Source organism: Clarias gariepinus, chromosome 9 (assembly GCF_024256425.1).
Source record: "Clarias gariepinus isolate MV-2021 ecotype Netherlands chromosome 9, CGAR_prim_01v2, whole genome shotgun sequence".
Classification (NCBI taxonomy): Eukaryota; Metazoa; Chordata; class Actinopteri; order Siluriformes; family Clariidae; genus Clarias; species Clarias gariepinus.
The window spans coordinates 3,964,198-3,985,395 of NC_071108.1; the positions used below are offsets into that span (position 1 = coordinate 3,964,198).

The 21,198-nt window shown below is 39.6% G+C and overlaps 1 protein-coding gene and 1 long non-coding RNA gene across 3 annotated transcripts in view; one reads left to right on the forward strand and one right to left on the reverse strand.

Annotated features, from left to right (window-relative positions):
• The window catches only part of asic1a (acid-sensing (proton-gated) ion channel 1a), a 47,655-nt gene extending 29,573 nt beyond the window's left edge, over positions 1-18,082 (reverse strand). The window contains exon 1 of one of the 2 annotated variants that reach the window (XM_053503448.1): positions 18,071-18,082. Coding sequence is in view for 1 of the 2 variants with exons in the window: in XM_053503447.1 (XP_053359422.1) it covers positions 988-1,370 (383 nt within the window). In the remaining variant the exon portion in view is untranslated. Of the gene's footprint in view, positions 1-987; positions 2,323-18,070 lie in introns of those variants that run through there. The other variant, XM_053503447.1, reaches the window with a different exon arrangement.
• On the forward strand, positions 9,451-10,682 carry LOC128529878 (uncharacterized). Its single transcript, XR_008361090.1, has 3 exons — positions 9,451-9,596; positions 9,714-9,881; positions 10,405-10,682. It is a non-coding gene; the product is annotated as an uncharacterized LOC128529878 (long non-coding RNA).
• Positions 18,083-21,198: the final 3,116 nt, after the last annotated feature.

Consider the following 21,198-nt stretch of genomic DNA (forward strand, 5'->3'; position numbering starts at 1 on the left):
AGCAAAATAAAAAAGAATAGTCGGATAATGGTTTGTGAGAAATCAACAGGATGGAATAGAATAGAAAAATTTGTAGGAAGAAAAAAAAAATTAGTAGATGCTTAGTATAGACTAAAGCGTTGTCAGACAAAAAATAAATAAAACAGATAGTGCTCTATACATGCAAAATCTATTCAATGGTAAATAAAATAAACCCTTATCAGGTGGTTGAGGCTTTGGGTGCTGATTGGAGAGTTGAGGGTTCGAGAGACCACGAGTTCCCTATTGTTGGGTCTTTGGGCAATACCCTTAACCTTATATGAAAGTTTTTTTTTTAAATAGAGTAATAGACAATACATTTAGAAATTTCCTTGAGGATCAATATCTATCTATCTATCTATCTATCTATCTATCTATCTATCTATCTATCTATCTAATGTATCTACTCTATCTATCTATCTATCTATCTATCTAGTAGGGTGAAATAGAATAGAATAGAATAGAATAGAATAGAGCAGTACAATGTTAAACAATGTAGAATACAGCTTTATAAGAGTAGAATAAAATAGCTGTAAAAGAATTAGACAAGAATAGAATGAATGGAGTTGAGCAAAATATTTATAATATATTCAAAATAGAGTTGATAATATATTAAAGTACAGTAAAATAATATTTTATGAAAGTAAAATAAAACATATAATACAATAGAGCAAAGTAGAATGGAATAGAATAAGAGTTTTTGAGAGTAGAATAGAGCTGAATAAAATAGTTTAATATTTCTAATCTATCTATCTATCTAAAGTTTTAAACTGAGTAGTGTAAAATAGGTACAGAATAGAATAGAGGTTTATGAGAGTAGATTAGAGTAAAGTAGAAAAATATTAAAAAAGAGTATAGCTTTAGGAAAGTAGTAGAATATAATACACAGTAGAACAGAATATAAAGTAGAATAAAATACCTGTTAAAGAATAGAATAGAATAGAATAGAATAGAATAGAATGAAGTCACCTGGAGTTGAGCATGGCAAGCAGCTCCCCGGCGTGGTACAGGTCGTTGCGTGTGACCTTGCTGAAACGGAAAGCGTTGAGGTTGCAGATGGTGACGGCGGGAAACAGCATGGCCGGAGCCACCATCTCGTCCACTTTGGTGACGTAGGGAAACTCCAGGTAGAACTGAACTCGGTCCATGCAGACGTACATCAGGAAGCCTAAAGAGCCGAGGAAGAAGAGCAGCCACAGGCAGCATCTCACTGTCACTCTCTCGTTGGAGAAGATGTGAGCGATGCCGTGCAGCGTGGACGTGAGTGCGAACACCTGGAGAGGAGGCGGATGATCGCCGTCTGTCTCTGCAGCCGGCTCCACTTTCACATCCATCTTTGTGCCGGCGTTCATTCCGAGTGATCCCTGCTGCTCTCGCGCACCTAAACTACTCGAACGACTTTAACGTGCCTACAGGGTGCACATGGTCCAGAATGCCAACCAGCGGTATTCCCGTATGAACAGCTTCACACAGTCAGTGTCAGGTGGAATACTCTGAGAGCCATTCAAACAACAACTGAGCTGTGTATCTCTTTAATGTATTAGGAGTGATAGTATTTTCATTTTTTGCATTTCAGACTCAGGCTTGTGGATCTGTTCAGGGTTCTGGAAGCTGCTAATTGGAGCCTCACTCATAGACGGTATAATTTCACGGATGCTCTCAACAATAAGAGCCACTCGATATGGATCAGCGCTTGGGTCTAAAAGTCTAAATTTGAATTACGTTTTAAGTAGCAATTTCCTGCCTACGCGAAAAAGGGGAAAAAATATCACAGTATCCAGAGAGAAATGCATAACACTGTAATTCAGTCCTCGTGTAAATCCTTATTTATGACTTTATGAGTCACAGTTACGCTTGGCATACATTCAGAGAGTTACAATGAAATATACAAAATAAACAGACACTGTAGTTTTTGATAGATTGTATTTTGTTTTGTGATTTTTTTTTTTTTACTACAACTTCAACAGCGTCACATCTCGATATGCTAGTTTCTAATATTTTCAAATTTACAGGCCCAAAGATCACAGAACTCAGCAATGGTTAAAAATGCCAATAAAGTATTTAGGATTTTGCTAGAACTAATTTAAGATCACGGTTGTTTCTCAACACCTTGTGGGCAACGCTAAAACAACAAAAAGAAACTCTCTTTGCTTATACTCACACACAAGTCGTAGTTTTGTAGTAAAAGCATTGGGAATAAAAATGATGTCTTATGTTTTAGAGAAACTATTAAATGCTATTAAATTGTATTGTTAGTATTAAAACATGTCACTATTTGTTTTATGTTATAAATGAATACAACTGTTCCTAGTACACCAGGCGTGTTTTGAAGATATTCAAAGGTATTGAAGATCCCACAACTACAGCTACAATTTTAGGTTTAGGCCTTTAGAGAACCTTTAGACAAGATTTTGTCTAAAGGTTTTGTAAGATTTTGTAACTTCTGTCAGAAGGTTAGACGTTTACATATATAAACGATCACGTCAGAAATACAATTTTATGTTACGGAAAAAAAATGTTGCCTTGTTTTTTGGAGAAAAGTGCAATTAAAGTGCAGCATGCAGCTCAGTTTTTGGTTTTCTTTTGCTTCTTGCTGGTTAAACAGAAAAAATAACTTTTATCACAGAGATCTAGAGAACATTTAAGAGATGAAAAAGAGAACTTTTAGAAGATTAACTAGAGAACCTTAAAGAGATAACGTAGAGAAGCTTTAGGAGGTTAGCTAGATGAAAATTTAGGTTATTTATTATGTAGAGAACATTTAGGAGATGATCTAGAGAACCGTTAGGACATGAACTATGGAGCCTTTAGGAGATGAACTAGAGAACTTTTAGGAGATTATCTCGAGAACCATTAGAAGATATAGTAGAGAAGCTTTAGGAGATGAGCTAGATGAACATTTAGGTAATTATGTAGAGAACCTTTAGGTGGTTATCTAGAGAACATTTAGAAGATGATCTAAGCTTTAGGAACCGTTAGGATATGATCTAGAGAACCATCAGGAGATGATCTAGAGATCGTTTAGGAGATGATCTAGAGAACCGTTAGGAGATGATCTAGAGAACCTTTAGGAGATGAAATAGATGAGCTTTGGGAGATGGTCTACAGAAGCTTTAGGAGATGGAATAGATGAGCTTTGGGAGATGGTCTACAGAATCTTTAGATTATTATCTAGAGAACCTTTAGGAGATAAAATAGAGAACCATTATGGTGCTAGAGCTAAGTCTGATAATGAAACTGCCCTTGACCATACTTAAAATCTAGGATGGAAAATGACACAAGTGATATAAGAAGAGTTGGAGGATTCCTGTGGAGATCATGAGCACTTGTTAGAATGTGGAGATGCGGAGTGAGTGAGAGAGAGAGAGAGAGAGAGAGAGAGAGAGTTCCCTACAGACAGTAAATCAGAGAGGAAGGACCTGGAGGCTGTTTCCGCCACGAGGATGTTGCTCTTCACCCCGAGCGCGAGTGTGGAGGGCGCGCGCGCCCGCCGCTCGTGTCACTTCACACGGACTTAATGAAGACGCAGCGCGAGCGCGAGTGGCAGCTGCTGGAAAAACAACATCAAAGCGTCCAGATCCTGTGATGTGTCTTTTTATTTGCACGAGCGAATCCGCCGACCTGTCTGATCTCCTGCCTGGGTGCGTGCGTCCTCCTCCTCTTCCTCCTCTTCCTCCTCCTCCGCCTCCCAGATCCTCACATGCTAACGGAAAAAAACGTGTTCAATACAGCAGCGAAACGTGTCGTGATGTCCACTGGAGCGCGTGCGTGCACGAGCCTGCTCTCCTCTCCTCTCCTCCGAGCACAGAAAACTGAGGATGGAGCTCTCTCTCTCTCTCTCTCTCTCTCTCTCTTCACTCGGTCTCTCTTGCTTGCGCTTTTACAAACACACACACTCTGTCTTTCTATTATTCTCTATCTCACATTTATCTGTCCTCTATCTGACCATCCTTTCTTACTTTCTTTCTTTCTTTCTTTTGTCTCTCATGTCTTTCTCTTTGATTATCTCCTGTCCCTCTTTCACTTTTCTTTCTCATTGTATCTCTCTTTCTTAATCTCACTTTCTCAGTCTTTTCCATTTCTTTTTCCCTCTCTCATGTCTTTCTCATTGCTTGTCTCTTGTCCCTCTCTATTCTTTTCCCCTCACTGTCTTGTCTTATACTTTTCTTCTCATCTCTTTCTCATTGCTTGTCTCTTGTCCCACTCTATCTTGCTTATTTTTTTCTCATTGTTTCTCTCTTTCTTACTCTCGCTTTTTTAGTCTTTTACTCCTTTTTTTTCTTTCCTTCTTTCATTTCTTTCTCATTTCTTGTTTCTTGTCTCTTGACCATCTCTCGCTCTTCTGTCCCCTGTCTTATCTTCTACTTTCTTTCTCATTGTCTTCCCTTTCTCTTTTTTTCTCTCTCATGTCTCTCTTGCTCTTTTCTTTCTTGCTGTCCTCACTTGCTCTTTCTCATTCTGTATCTTGCTTTCTGTTTTCTTTTTTCTATGTTCTATCTATCTATTCTCTCTTTATCAGCCTTGTTCTCTATCACTTCTTTCTCACTTTCTTTTTTCTAAGTCATTTCAGTCTATCTCTCTCTCACTATTTCTTTCTTAATATCTTTATTTTGTTCTCTCTTATAAAAGCTCTGTATTTTGCTCTTTTCTTTCTCACTATTTCTCACACTCACTCATGCACTCACTGTTTTTTTCTCTCCATCTCTATTTCTGATTTCTCTTTCTCTTGCTTATCATTACTTCATCAATGTGAGAATATAATCTCACTGTCTCACTCTTCTCTTTCCTTCTCACTCTTTCTCATTGTCTGGCTCTTGTTACTCTCTCTCTCCCTTCCTCTTCTCTTTCTCACTCTAACATCCACTCTTTCTTTCTGCCTCTCTCTGTCTCTCTTTTCCTCCCTTCTCTTTGTCAGTCTTTTTTTTTCATTCTCTCTACCATTCTCTTGCTAACTCTTTCCTTCACTCACTTTCTCATCTCTTTCTCATTATCTGTCTCTCTTTCCATTCCCATCTCTTTCACACTGACATATACTCTCTCTTTTCCCTCTCTGTCTCTCTTTCACCCTCTTCTCTTTTTTTCTTTCTCTCTGTCTCTTCTCTTTCTTTTCCTTCTCTCTGTCTATTCATTAGTATCTTTCTTTTTGCCTCCCTTGCTATGTTTCTGTCTTTTGCTCCTCTTTCTCTTACAGCCACTCACTCTGTCTCGTTCTGTCTGTCTCTTTTGTCCTCATTTCCTTTTTCCCCATATCTCTTCTCCCTCTATCACTCTCTTCATTGTTCTTTTCTTCCTCACTGTCTCGTTGTCTTCTTTCTCTTTTATCCCTGTCCCACTCGGTCACTCGGCTCTTTCTTTGTCTCTTACTTACGGTAGCTATATCTCCTGCACACTCCTCTCTCGCTATCATAATATTCTCCCCTTTATAAGTTAGATTTATGGTTGTGGAACATCCACAAAGTCAGCAGCAGCTTTAGTCCCCGCTGTCTGCTTGCTGTTTTTTCTGTCTCATGAAAAAAAAAAACAGCTGTACATTTAATTATCACCAAGACACCTAGCTCTCTTTCCATAAAAAATATTGCAGTTTTCTTGCCAATTTATAAATGATGAAAAATTCCCATATGTTAAAGAGCTTTTAAAGAGTAAAAAAAAAAAAAAAAGTCCAGAGTTTTTCACAGAGGACGGAGACAGCTTAAGAAGAGACAGGAAAAAATCGATACCTCTTGTTAAACAAAGAGTTTGTATTCCTGCTGCTGTTCAGTAAGCAGATCATCGATGAGACTTGCTGCAGTTCAGCATATTAAATAATAAAATGTTACAGCTATGACAGTGACTGACTACAAACAGCTAATGTAAATCTCACAATGGAGCGCTATGGGCAAAAAAACTAACAACAAAAAAACACTCTCTACGTTCCCTGAGTATACAAACTCTGCTGCATCACATACATCATCCCTATTACTTTTGATGCAAACATGACAAGCCTGAATAGTGCCTGAGTACAGAGTAGCCTAAGTACAGACGCAGCAAAGCAATCCAATCAGAAATCCTAATAATATTACAGAGGTGATCAGATCCTGCTTTTATTTTTGTTTGTTCGCTCGTTTTTACTTAATTCTACGCACAATGAAATAACGTGCACATACAATATTTAAAACTGTACACACAACATACTGAAAGGATGGGAATAAAATAAACAAACAAATGAATAAATAAATAAATCATATTCTCAAATTCTTCGAAACAAATGGAAGAATAAGTGCTTTCTCAGTGTCAGGTTGCTTCTTGTCCTGAATGTAATAAAATGTATAAATATAGCTACAGCCCTTTCGATGGGTTGCCACCACATTGAAGGGGGTCTCTGTCTTGTGCCTTGGGACATGGGCTCCAGGTCCACAAGACCCCACACAGGATACACAATATGGTAAATGAATGGATCCTTGATGGATTCATGATCCATTTTCCAAATCATGTACTCGATACACGTGAGAGGTGTCTCACCTGCTATGTGAAAGTTCCAGGTTCAATGCTCAAACCCCAGCCACTGGAGGGTTGTTGTGCAGATCTGATGGTCCACTGTGGCGACCCCTTGATGGGAGCAGCCGAAAGACTGACTTGATAGATAGTTTCTACAAGCTGTACATATTCACAGACAAGATTTAACTCAAAATCTGGGAATACTCTAAACTCTAGACCCTAAACTTAACCCTATGCCCAGCCAGTGGAGATACTGCACATCCTTAGTCCCAGTTATAAGCCTGGAGATATTAGAGGGTTTTGGCATAATGGGTATTTTTTTCTACTTTGCTAAAATGTCCAGAAAAAAAAAAAAAAAAAAATATATATATATATATATATATATTCTGGACATATATATATATATATATAGGGTACAGTTTCTGAATAGCAATTTCTAATACATTAATTGAACATTATCCATCTATTAAAAAACTTTCAATACTAAATATAAACTCACAACTCACTAGGAGTAGTAGCTTGGATTTATCAACATTTATGAGAGCTTTAAATAAAACCTAGCCGTGATATTCTCTTTATGACCACAGCAGGGCTCTGAAAAAAATGAGTAATTATAAATACGACACTTTTTAAAAAATCCCTAAAATACCCCAAAGCCATGTTATTCTCATTTCCACTTATGAAGCACTGATGATGAGCATGCTTCGTCCTTACAGCTACAATTACCGATAAATCTGTCGCTACCATGGAAACAGTTGAACTCTACATGATGTAAGGATGATTTGGGATTTCGCCCATTCTGGTGGAAAACCACTTTACATGCACGGGTTTGTTTAATAAACGCACAGGTTAGTCTGAACCACAGAACAATGACAAGAGATCAACATTGTACTGACATTACCACTTCGTACAGTGGAATCCTGTTTGATTTGTTTTTAGCCTCTTTCTTCTTCTCTCACTGCTGATTGGCTGATGATCATCTTTTATATTTAATGACGTTGGGTGTATCTAAATAAAACTTCCTATAAAGAATTTCCGACACCTTTGATGCCACGCTAAATAACATGCAGTCTTCTTAATGACTTATTAATGATATGATATCATATTTGAAAAAAATATCCGTGCACTCTACAGTATTAATTAATATTAATATAAGTATTAATAATAAGTATTAATATTAAGTTAATATAAGTATTAGGAATATTGCATGAACATGCTTGTTAGCGATGACTGATGAACGGCTTCTGACCGACATGTGAACATGTGAAGAGTGCAATGTGGATGTAATATATTCCTGTCCCTCCCTTTCAAGCTGTTCTTCCTTCTCCCTCTACCCCTCTGTCTCTCTCTCTTTGTGAATATGGGTTAGAAATGACTGGACATATGGCAGTCGCAGGTGTATCATCTCTCTCTCTCTCTCTCTCTCTCTCTCTTAGCCTCCCCACACAGACAGCCTGAAGGACATTACATGCTCTTTGTACGAGACAGTGAATGCTATTGAACAAAATGACTATAAACCTTGACGTTCAGTCTGTGTCTGTGTGTGTGTGTGTGTGCCAAAGCCATCAACAAATCCATAGAAGGAGAATATTAGGATGGAATAGGCCCATTACCGGGGAATAATGATGCACGAAATTCCCCTTTCATCCCCACACGAAGACATGCCTCATTTAGTAAAAGTGCTCAATGAGTGGGTGACATTTAATTATTGTCTTTATTATATACTGAAATCATTTAACACAGGGGCAGAGGTGGTTCAGGTGGTTGAGGCTCTGGTTCGCTAACCAGGGGCTTGGTAGTTTGAGTGCCGCTGACAGCCGGGTCGCCCCTGTTGGGTTCTCGGGCAAGACCCTTAACCCTACATGGGTCTCACAACCCAGCTACCAGCATGTAGCACTGATCCCAAGCCCGTTTAGAAACCGGGAGGGATGTGACAGGAAGGGCATCTGGTGTAAAAACTGTGCCAGATCGTGCGGATCAAAAGATCCGATGTGGCGACCCCTAGGATAAAAAAGGCCAGACAAGCCCAAGCAAAATAATTATTAAATCAGTCTCATGTGGAATGACATCATCAATTAGTGGAATAAATTCACAATGTACAGTAACAATTGTCTAAGGAAAAAAAAAAACAAGATATCCACTTTATATAATTAGTTATTTCTTTTTTAAAGCATTTGTAAACATAAAGTTTTATTTATACAGTTACAAGCATTCTGTAAGTTTGATAGAATTTCGTCTTGCCTTGTAAATTAATGCGATGCTGCTATAATGATAAATCATCATCAAGATTCGTGATTCATGTAATGAACCAGATCAACCAATCAGGATCCTGGACCGGTCCAGGTTCTTTAGCTAGCGGGTTTGCCCGAGTCGCTCCATTCCAATTTTTCACATTCTAGGACAAGACTGGGTTTTGTCAAAACAATGACATTAGGCACGACAGTAAGTTGCTATATTAATACACAAACGTCGGCTGTTCTGGAAAGCTTCTTGCAAGAACAGTATTGTGTCGAGTGCATTTGCGAAACCCACCAAGCACCATGATGAAACTATCTCTCATGAAGACCTTCCCAGGAAAGCGAGACCAAAATCTACCACTGCTGCAGAGGAGACGTTCATGTATTGTATGAGTGTGCTTTAGTTTTCTAAATTGGATTCTTCTCCACTGGTAAGGTAGGTTTTTAACTTTTGTACTGTTTTTGAAAACACAATTGGTTCATACTGTATACTGTACCTAGTTTTTGCTGTTTGGTAGTGTTGATTGCAGTGTGATTGAAGTAGGTCTAAAGCAATTAGTTCTCAGGTAATTAATCAAGAGTAGTTTCAGGCTTCCTTAAGGTGTGAATTGTGGGCAGGGCTTAGCTACATATATTGAAGGTTAATAAGAATATCCTGCAACAAAGGTAGTGCACAGAGAGTTGATTTAAACTCTTGTTTGCCAAGAAGTTACAAGTTTTTATAGACAGTTACCTCAGTCTAGCATGTGTCTTCAACCTATCTCTGTCAGTTCTCACAGACCAAGATGCTTTTACTCACACAGCAGAGGCAGATCTCCCAGAAACCTCATCTACCCTCCAGTACTGTCTCATTGTCCTGCACTGGTGGTAGGTGGGCTCTGGAACTGCCAATCTGCTGTAAATAAAGCAGACTTTATCTCTGCCCTAGCTACTCATTACTCTTTTGACTTTCTGGCACTAACTGAGACCTGGATATCTCCTCAGAACTCAGCTACACCGGCTGCCCTATCCTCTGCCTATGTATTCTCTCACACTCCACGAGAAACTGGCAGAGGTGGTGGTACGGGTCTCCTGTTGTCCAAGAGGTGGTCCTTCTCGCCCATCACCCTGTCTCATCTCAGTTTTTCATCATTTGAATTTCATGCAGTTAAGGTAACCTCTCCAATTAACCTCCACATCTTGGTTATTTACCGTCCTCCTGGCTCTCTAGGAAACTTTCTAGATGAAATGGACATACTTCTTAGTCTTTTTCCTTCTGCTAACACTCCTCTCACTGTTCTAGGAGATTTCAACCTTCCATCTGATAAACTCCAATCCTCTTTCCTTCTCCCTCTCCTTAACTCCTTCTCTTTAACCCTAAACAGCTGCCCTCCTACACACAAGGCAGGAAATTCTCTCGACCTTGTTTTCTGCCGCCCTTCCCCAGTCACAGATATCACTACTATTCCTCTTCATAAATCTGATCATTACCTGGTATCCTTCACTATAACCCTTCCCATTCTATGTAAACCTAACCACCAAAATGTCTCTTTTACCCGCAAAAACCTTCACTCTGTCTCCCCTTCCTCTGTGTCTTCATACACCCTATCATTCCTCCCAGACCCAGACTCCTTCTCCTCTTTACCACTAGAGACTGCGACTGAAACTTTCCTCTCCTCTCTCTCCTCATCCATAGATCTCCTTTGCCCGCTGTCATCTAAACCAAGGAAGAAATCTTGTCCTGCTCCTTGGCTATCTGATGTACTGCGCAACAACAGGAGAGAATTAAGAACTGCGGAGAGAAGATGGAAGAAATCACAGCTTGATGCAGATCTCATCTCTTACCAGACTCTTCTTTCCAAATTCTCATGTGATGTGACTTCTGCCAAAACTACCTTCTTCAGACAAAAGTTGGAAGCGTCTGCACATGATCCTGGCAAACTCCACAACATCTTCTCCTCACTACTCAACCCACCGACTCCTCCTGCCCCTTCCTCTCTGACTGCCGACGATTTTGCCACATTCTACGATGGGAAGATTGTAGCAATCCGCCAGTCCTTCGCTCTCAACCAAAGTCCTACGGCAGAACCTCAGGACCTTTCCTTCCCTCCTTTAGCAGAATTTTCCAACTTGTCATCTGACGAGATTCAACAGATCATCTCGTCATCTAACCCCACCACCTGTTCATTAGACCCAATCCCTTCCACAATGCTCCAGGCCATCTCACGAGACCTCCTTCCCTTCACCACAGCCATCATCAACCAATCCATATCATCTGGTCATGTTCCTGCCGCTTTTAAGAAGGCGAGGGTTATTCCCATCCTCAAGAAACCCTGCCTGGACCCATCAGAAGTTAACAACTATCGCCCGGTGTCACTGCTCTTTTTTATTTCCAAAATTCTTGAAAGAACGGTTTATAATCAAATGTCTCTTTATCTCTCACAGAACAACCTTAACGACCCAAACCAATCTGGATTCAAAGTGGCACATTCCACAGAGACTGCCCTTCTGTCAGTCACTGAGAAGCTCCATGCTGCTAGATCTGCTAAACTTTCATCTGTCCTCATCCTCCTGGACCTGTCAGCTGCATTTGACACCGTGAACCACAAGATTCTATTATCTATTCTTACAAGCCTTGGAATTTGTGGAACAGCGTGGCAATGGTTTGCTTCTTACCTTAAAGATAGGTCATATGAGGTAACATGGAGGGGATCTACATCTGCCCCACGTAGACTCTCTACTGGTGTCCCGCAGGGCTCAGTACTTGGTCCTCTTCTGTTCTCCCTCTATACCCGGTCTCTTGGTAAGGTCATATCATCGCATGGATTCTCATACCACTGTTATGCAGACGACACCCAACTTGTCCTCTCCTTTCCTCCCTCTGACACTCAGGTTTCCACCCGGATCTCAGCATGTCTGGCAGACATCTCATTTTGGATGGCTGCTCATCAGCTGAAGCTCAATCTCAGTAAAACCGAACTGTTGTTTATCCCTTGTGACTCATCTCCAGGTCAAGACCTTGTGATATCCATGGACAACAACCAAATCACTCCCTCAACCACCACCCGCAATCTTGGGGTAACCGTGGACAATCATCTGTCATTTTCCCCACACATCGCTAACCTTACTCGCTCTTGTCGATTTCTTCTTTACAATATCAGAAGAATTCGCCCATTTCTTTCTTCACAGGCTACTCAGGTGCTTGTTCAGTCCCTTGTTATTTCAAGACTGGACTACTGCAACTCACTCCTGGCAGGCCTGCCTCTGTCCACGATTCGTCCTCTGCAACTGATCCAGAATGCAGCAGCACGACTCGTTTTTAACCTTCCCAAGTTCTCCCACACCACCCCACTCCTCCGCTCCCTGCACTGGCTTCCTGTAGCTGCCCGCATCAAATTCAAAACACTGATGCTTGCCTACAAAGCCAAAAATGGCCCAGCACCCACTTACCTCTCTGCGCTAATTACACCACGCACTGCACCACGTTGCCTCCGATCCTCCAGCACTGCTCGCCTCATCCCACCATCTCTCAGGGATCGAGGGCGGCATTCATCCAGGCTCTTTTCTGTTCTGGCACCTAGATGGTGGAATGAACTTCCTCTAGATGTCCGTACATCAGAGACTTTGACTATCTTTAAACGACGACTCAAGACGCATCTGTTTCTCCAGTACTTGGACTAACCCCCCTCCCCCCGAAAAAAAACAAAAAAAAAAAAAAACTACTCAGTTGTGTTGGACTAATGGTACTTAGTTATTAACCTAGTTAACCCAGTGTAAGTATGTATCCAATGTTGTAAACATTAAAGCACTTTTTGTAAGTCGCTCTGGATAAGAGCGTCTGCCAAATGCCTAAATGTAAATGTAAATGTAAATGTAGAGTCACCAGCCTCAGAGATCACCAATTAACCACCAGATTATTGCACATCTTGAGCATAATTTTACAGTGCGGAAAGAAATAAAAATCAAGAAAGACCATGGAATTTAGAAGCTGGGTCCAAACTTTTGATTGGTAGTGTGGGTGTATACAGTATGTGTGTGTTTCATGCATTCTCTTGTACTTATGCTCAAATTACGCATCCCATCTGGAGCTATTCCAATATTTTAACTGACTTTTGCTTCATGAGCCTTCTATCCTATTCCCTTTTCCATTTAACCTCGCATAACTTTTTGTCACTGAGCATGATAAACTAGCTCAGCCTTTAGCAGTGTTAGGAAATATTCATTAAGTCTCATTAAATTTTTATGCTAACTGCCTTTAAATGCAAAATCGGGACGAGCCCTTGCATCACAAGCACATGATTTAGGGTAACGTATTCAGACACACACACACACACACACACACACAAACAAACAAACACACAAAGGACATCTGAAATGTCAGCGCAGTACAGAAAGGAAGGAGGATACAGTGTGTGCTTATCTTTAGTTACAGAATCAGTGATAAAACTGTCTAAAAAATTGCTTTATAGAATAAACTAAATTGTCTGAGTAAAGATTAGATTGCCTTTACATAATGCAAACAGAGGGTTGTCAAACAGAGGTGGTCCTGCCAGGGAACGATTTCGCTGCTTTTCATCTCTTACTACCACAAGTATGAGAATTTCAAACAGCTGAACAAACCCGGGAGACCTTCCTGCCCCATGCTCATACTGTAGGTCGCAGTCACTGGATTCCCAGTACAACCCCAGCTATCACTTTTGTGCTTTTGACTTATGACTCATTGTGAAGTCTTGCCATACGTGCCATGTTTTATTTTTGTTGATTAACCCTTTGGATTATCATTTGGCCTTGATTGTGTTGCTGCTTGCGTGTCTCACCATTGAACCTCATTTTTTTTGCATTCATCTTCTCTGTTCCTGTATCTAGATCTTTGCACATGGATCCATGTTTTCCCTTTGAGTCCCATATGTTACAACCAGATTCTGCTTCTGTCACTGTGCGTGCAAAATCCCACCATCTTACCATCCAGAGGTGCATAAACATCTGCTTTTACTACTCACATTTCCACACACACCTGTCCTGCCACTAAGAGGCCAATGAAGGCCGGTTCATATCATCCTAAAAAAACAAAAAAACATTTCCAGCTCATTTATTTACATTTAGCAGACGCTCTTATCCAGAGCAACTTACATTTTTTATCTCATTACACATCTGAGGGTTAAGGGCCTTGCTCAAGGGCCCAACAGTGGCAACTTGGAGGTTGTGGGGTTTGAACCTGTGATCTTCTGAACCGTAGTCCAATGCCTTAAGCACTGAGCTACCACTGGCCCCTGACCCCTGGTTTCGTTCCATCCTGACACCCATCAGTTAATGCATAGAAATCACTTTGTGTACCATCATAGGTGTAAACAAACACCTATCTTCCCATCCTGAAGCCCACAAGCTCCAGCACGTACTGTCTTCATACCGAAAAGTTATATTTCTGATGTACCTGATCATGAAGATCTTGATGTTTCTTCCACCCAGAAAGAAATAGCGTTTTGCTTCTACCCTTATAAGGCCAAAAGTCTCTGAGGCACACATGCTTTTGGTCTTGTAATCTTCAGGCCTTCAACTTTCTACACATTCTCAACTGAGTCCCCCACAAACACCTGCTCAAGCCCACACACTCTTGTCTCTGCAAGTGAGGACCATAACGTCCTATCTCATACCATCCTGTGGCACACTAACTACTTCTATTACAAGGTCAACAAAAACATTCCAAAGCTCACCAGCTTCTGCTGCTACCATCTTCAGACCCACAAGTTCTTCTATCTATAATAACCTGCTACATCTTTGCTTCCACCATTATGAGGCTAACAACCTCTTAATCATGTCACTGTGAAGCCCACATGCTCTCGTTCCCACCACCTTCAGGCCCCTTAAATTTCTACCCTGAGACCCACAAGCTCCTGCTAATGCCATCCTAAACCATGAGATTCAAGTTATACAATCCGTAGGCCCACAAACTTCTAATCCTTTCATTCTAAAACACACAAACTTGATCATTTACATTTAGCAGACACTCTTATCCAGAGCGACTTACATTTTTATCTCATTACACATCTGAGCAGTTGAGGGTTAAGGGTCTTGCTCAAGGCTCCAAGAGTGGCAACTTGGTGGTTGTGGGGTTTGAACCTGGGATCTTCCAAACTGTAATCCAATGCCTTAACCACTGAGCTACCCCCGGCCCACCTACCATCTTCAAGGCCATCGGTTCCTCCACCCAATATCCTGAGGCATTGCACCTACCAACCCAATGCTTATAAACTATTGCTCCAACAACAAGCTTCTGGTCATGAATAGATAAAGACCGCAAGGTTCTATCTCTGCCCTGCTGAGAACAATCCATTCCTGCTCCGTCCATGCTGAGGTTCTCGTGAGTGGTTAACTATATAATCTATACATTGAGCAAGCAATAAATGTTGAGCAATGAGATCAGATATGTGATATGACTTCTCAGAGCAGTTCAAACCAGCAAATAAGCACACAAACCTCTGTATGATATTATAATTTAATAATGTTTATTAAGTCAGGTAATTCATTATATTTATATACAAAACAAAGGACCATCACGTGGGCGGAGTGTGAAATGATGAGACGGGAAAGCGGCTAGAAAAGTGTAGAATCTCGGATGGTGTCAACACCGTATGAATGTTCAACTCTGAAACCCATGACAGCAGGCATTGTGGGACCGAGAGGGTCCAATTAAGAGCTGAAATGTGTAGGAAATGCAGTTCTTATTTTGTCGCTTCAGCTTTGTCTACCCCGAGGGCCTCAGTGTTTGCGGTTACAGGAACCCAAAGGCGTCTCCAAGGCCAGCTTCACGAAGGCCTGGAAGTTATTGCTTCTCTCCTTTCAGCTGTCCTGTGAGAGAAGACGTGAAGACAGATACCTTCACTGGAAACACAAAGCAGGTGCGAAGAAAAAAAATAATCGCTGCATCACTGACAGCTTGAGAAAATTTCGGCTGAGATATTGCATTGCTGGTTTGCATCGTCCATCTTCCACTACTTCTTGGCTTCTCAAAGAAATATTGATGCATATCAATTGAGAAACTATAAATTAGAAGCTTCTGATGCCATGGATTTAACAAAATCGTTAAATTTTTTAATGTATTTTAAAGGGGGCGTCCAGTTATTTACCTTTACTACAGTGTTTAACAATATATGAATAATAAACACCTTAAATTTAAAGCATGTAACATTAGCATGGAATTAGCTAGCTAGTTCGATGCTAATAAACTTATTAGAGGAAGTCTCTATTGGTATCATTATAGTGCCAGAAATCTATTTATCAGTAGCTACACTGCTAAATCTAAAGCATTCAGTACCATAATAATCACAATTTTGTATATAACCAACAAGTTAGCTAGTTATCTAACTTAGCATGAATAGTTTGTAGCTAGTTCCGAGGTTACTACTAGCTGTCTAAACACCCAAAATGAGAAATTAAAAAAATGGTATTATACTTCGCAACTTCACAAGTTTTTGTCTGTACATTGGTCAGAACTCGCTCTTTCAATGATATCTTTATATTTTATACATTGCAGGGCCTGAAACCAATCTCAGAAACCTTTTTGTCTGTCTGTCTGTCTGTCTGTATGTCTGTCCAGCCAGAATTTGTCACAGCATCACACAAACCTGGCTAGACAGAATTTAATAAAACTTTGCCAGTCTTTAGGTATTTGCCTGAATTTAAACCTGCACCATAATTAAACTCAAAATGCAGAGTAGAACTGGAGTCATTAGCAGTTTTGTTCCAGATTAAAAACCGCAAGTTTTGACAGTATACTTTGCATGCGCAACTATTGGCGTGTCTTAAAGCAACCGCTGGACCGCTGCACAACTCCAACTGCAAATGTTAGATTAATTCAATTGTTCCAGTATAATAGCGTTTCTATAGTGATAACTTTTTACTGGAGTCTCCGGTTTTAAAGCTGTAAACCTTATACTACTGTAGCGTTTTTACGCCGAGAAGAATGCTGGAGAGACGAGTGAGCTTATTTGCTACCCAATGCAATGGCTGGGAGTACTTTATTAAGCACACAGCATGTAAGGCATGAGCAGCACCTTCACTCAGGAGCCTACATCCAATTCACCACTAGCTTGAACTGGAGCACATTTCACACGTTACCCACCCCTCACACAAACAGGGCCGAAGCCACCAACCCAAACACCTTTCCCCAACATGGTGAACACACACCGACATCCCCGCAAGGCATGCTGGTCGTCAGCCGCCGCCCCGCCCACGCCACACTACTATAATATTTATAGCTGCTGTAACTCCAGTAAAAACAGAAAGTAGCTTGTTTTGTACACATTCTGCATAGCTTTGGTCAATGACGATTAAAAAATATGTATGTGCTGATATAGAAGCCTTGCCGGTGTGGAGGCTTTAGACATCAAACTGTGCATTTGGGTTTTCGGATATATCAAGGAAGAACGGAAGCTTCCATTACTTTCATAATGTGTCAATTTTACCATTTTTGGAATATTTTTGCTCATAGAAACAACCGAAAACAACCATAAAAACATGTGATCGTGTGTATCTGTCCTATTTTTTTGCCTATGTGACCCATTTTTGGATTGGAGCTTTGACAGTATACTTTGCATGCGTCAAACTGTGGGCGCGTCTTAAAGCGACCACCGGACTTTTGCAGTAACTAGATATCTGCCTCAAGTAAGTGAAATCTAAATTCTAAAAAATCTAAATCTAAAAGCGGTGTTATGAACAGTTATGTGGCGGATTTAATAATCTACTTAATAAATAAGCTACTATACTATATATAAGCGACTTGTTCAATGTAAACAAACACCTGCACCAATAGATATTAATTAGATATAAATTTTTACTGGGATAAGTTTATACTTTCACGGCTGACATAACAATGCTGAAATGGTATGAGTTCCATCCTTTTCTTCTTGTTTTTTTGTAGATGTAGGCAAATCTGTTGTTCTTGGAGGGTAATTAAATCCAAATGCTGGCACAGAAAACCTCTTTCTAACATCTGAAATGTTTGTTAAAGCCAATTCATTCACTTTTAGTTTAATGTTTGATGTCACTTTTGTTTCTTTTCTGCTTTTTCTGCCCAGACAGCACATTTGTTTCCTCTTTGGTCACGAAATAACGAAATTGCATCGTCTTTGTTATCGCAAATTAGCTGCAAATCATTTGTTGAGTCTAGTGAGTCAACTCTTATTGGTGATCTGCATTAAATAGTCTGACTCTCCTGAAAACCTATGGGCTTCATATTTTCCTAGAATGATCTGCAACGTTCTTGTTTATTGTGTGACTTTGTTCATATTATATTATCAATGAAGTGAAATAAAATGAAACAGATTCAGTTAGTACGGATGTGCTGTAGAGCAGCCAATACTCACCTCCTTGCTTCTTGTTCTCATCTCCTTTCTGATCACCTTTCTTCGGCTGATCTTTAGGGCTCGGAGGTGGCTATGCAGTGAAAATAACGACACGCACGCTGCTATTTAGTGTCTCCAATAAACTTTTCTGTTATATAATTATGCAGAATTAACATGGGGGTGTTTAGCATGGCTGGCTGAAAAGAGCTGACTCTGAACAGATGCCTTCTAAAGCGGTCTGGGGATTAATTTAACACTATAGTGGTGATGAACTATTAGAGAGAATTTGCTGCGTGAGCAGAGAGGTTTAAGAGCCTGGAGCTGTTTACCTTGGTGGTGGATTTCTTGTCTGACTTGTTACCTGGAAAGAATATAAAAAACAAAAAGAACGGCCCCGATCTCAGATTGTTAATCATAATCGGGGTAAAATATACAAATGCGTATAAAACGTTTTAAAGAGTTTTCTCGTGCTATAAATAAAATGATCTCCCAGTGTACCTTTCTTGGGCATTTTGGCTCTACTCCAATGATCGCACGTCCTCTTTGAAAATGCAGTACCAGTCCTGACCTGCTTTGCACATTTATTGCTTCGGACGGTGAATGGCTCCGCTCCAGGGGCCCCTTCGGGAAAAAGCACAGGGGAAAAAAATCAAAGAGCTCTGTCAGCTGAGGCACGAAAGGCCCTGGCTCTTTCCTCTGCTGAGCTCAGGTGAAACCTTGCACGGCCAGCCAACTATTGTAGACTTAATCTCTTTTATTGTTATTAAGATGACGGATGTTTTTGTTCTTATCGCTCACATTGTACTGAAAAAACAAAACAGAGCACAAAATATCGATCTCCACAACTCCAACTGCAAATGTTAGATTAATTCACTTGTTCCAGTATAATAGCGTTTCTATAGTGATAACTTTTTACTGGAGTCTCCGGTTTTAAAGGTGAAAGCTGTAAACCTTATACTACTATAATATTTATAGCTGCTGTAACTCCAGTAATAACAGAAAGTAGCTTGTTTTGTACACATTCTGCATAGCTTTGGTCAATGACGATTAAAAAATATGTGCTGATATAGAAGCCTTGCTAGTGTGGAGGCTTTAGACATCAAACTGTGCATTTGGGTTTTCGGATATGTCGAACGGAAGGTTCCATTACTTTCATAACGTGTCAATTTTACCATTTCTGGAATATTTTTGCTCATAGAAACAACCGGAAACAACCATAAAAACGTGATCGTGTGTATCTGTCCTATTTTTTTGCCTATGTGACCCATTTTTAAATTTTTTGCTCAGTCATGTTTGTATGGTTGGTTAAAATGTAATAAAATTCAGTTTATCATTTTGCCAAGGTTGTGCTGGAAAAAGGCATATGTCACTCTATACTGCACAATCCTGAGCCGTATATACTGTATGCTTATTAAAATTAAATTTAAAAAACAAAAAAAGGCTAAAATGGTCTGGGTTTTAAGAGCTACGTATATTCTTAATGGTCGCCTACTATGCAGCCAAAAGGTGGTGGACAGTCCTGAGAAACTTACAAGATTTGCTTTATATTTCCACTTATTCCACTTTGGAATATCACTTTTAGAAACTTTTATGTTTCCGAGGTTGAATCCCAAATTTCTTTAAATGTAAAGCTAGTGCAGTATATAGGGTGTATCCAACTCCCTTGTTCCACACACCAAGTAGTGCCCTTAATCAGGGGTTAGAGAGGGATTGGGGATTCAGCCTTGTATTAGAGGTTAGTTAGTTTTGGTCTTGTAGCTCATGTTAGCTTTGCACAAACCTGTGAGCGGACTAATGAACCCGGCAGCACGCTGGCCGAAGCTCGGACTCTAACTATGAAATGAAAATTCGAAACACAATGCAAGTGCTTCTGAGGCAATTCGGAATTACTTAGGCAGCTGCTGTCTCTTCTTTCCAGTACTTGCGGACTGTACAGACCTACTTTCACCCGTGTGTATAGTACTCATGATAGGATCAAGAATAAGTTCATCAGAGGGACGACCTGATGATTCGCTGTGGCGACCCCTGAAAGGGAACAGCCGAAAGAGGTTTAGAAGAAGAAGTTTAGCTACAAAAAATGCAGGAATTAGCAGTGATGTAATTAATTTCTAGGATTAAATAAAAATCTAATTAGACTACAGAAACTAAAAAGAAATAATGCATGGTACTTTATCTTTATTTAATATCTACAGTATAAACAGACATACATTTTAATTATATTAAAAGAAAAAATATATTGTTATTTGTCTCCAAGAAATCAGCCAAACAATTGGCCTTTTTTTTTAATCACTGAATTCCATTTTATGGTAAACTAACCAATTAAAATGTACATTTTTACCCAGAAAACATTTCATATGTAACCAGCACAAAGAAAAAACATGACACTGGATGATAAACATCGTGCTCAAACCGGATAGTAAACACTGTTAAAAGCAGCCATAAAATGTCTGGCTTATCCTCGGACAATCATTAATAACCAAGATTCTCTCCTTTTTAGATTTTCCTTCTTGATATTTATGCTTTGAGCTTGTAGTGTTTATTCACATTATTGTTTTTTCCCTCCTTCATTTACAGCTTGTTTAACAGCCTGCTGGTGACAAATTTACGGAGTGATCCAGCGAGTAACTGCAGTGTAATGGGGCAATAAATGTAGATGTTTGGGGGGGTTCGGGGTGATTCAGGCTTTATAATTTTATAACTGCTGCTCCCTTTCTAAATCTTCTTTATTTTCTATCAGACCTGCATAATAACATCAAATCATCTGTCACTGCTCCTTTAATCACTTGTAGGCTTTAATGACTCATTTAATGTTTCTCATATAATTCATAGGTTTTTGGTCATATTTATGCAAAAAAGAACCTGCAGTGCAGTTCTGTACAAATACATGAACATAACAAAAATGGTATGTGTGTAGTGTGTTTTAGTGCTTATTTAACATTTCCCCCTAGTTAGTTTAAAGCAAGATTGGAGCATAAATATTTCAACAACAACAATAATAAAAATTAAAAATAATAATAATAATAATAATAATAATAAATATTATTATTATTATTATTATTATTATTATACATAATTTTGGAAAAGGATTTGTAATTTAATACCAGATTTTTAACCTCTTAATTTAATTTGATTTATTTTACTATTTAAGG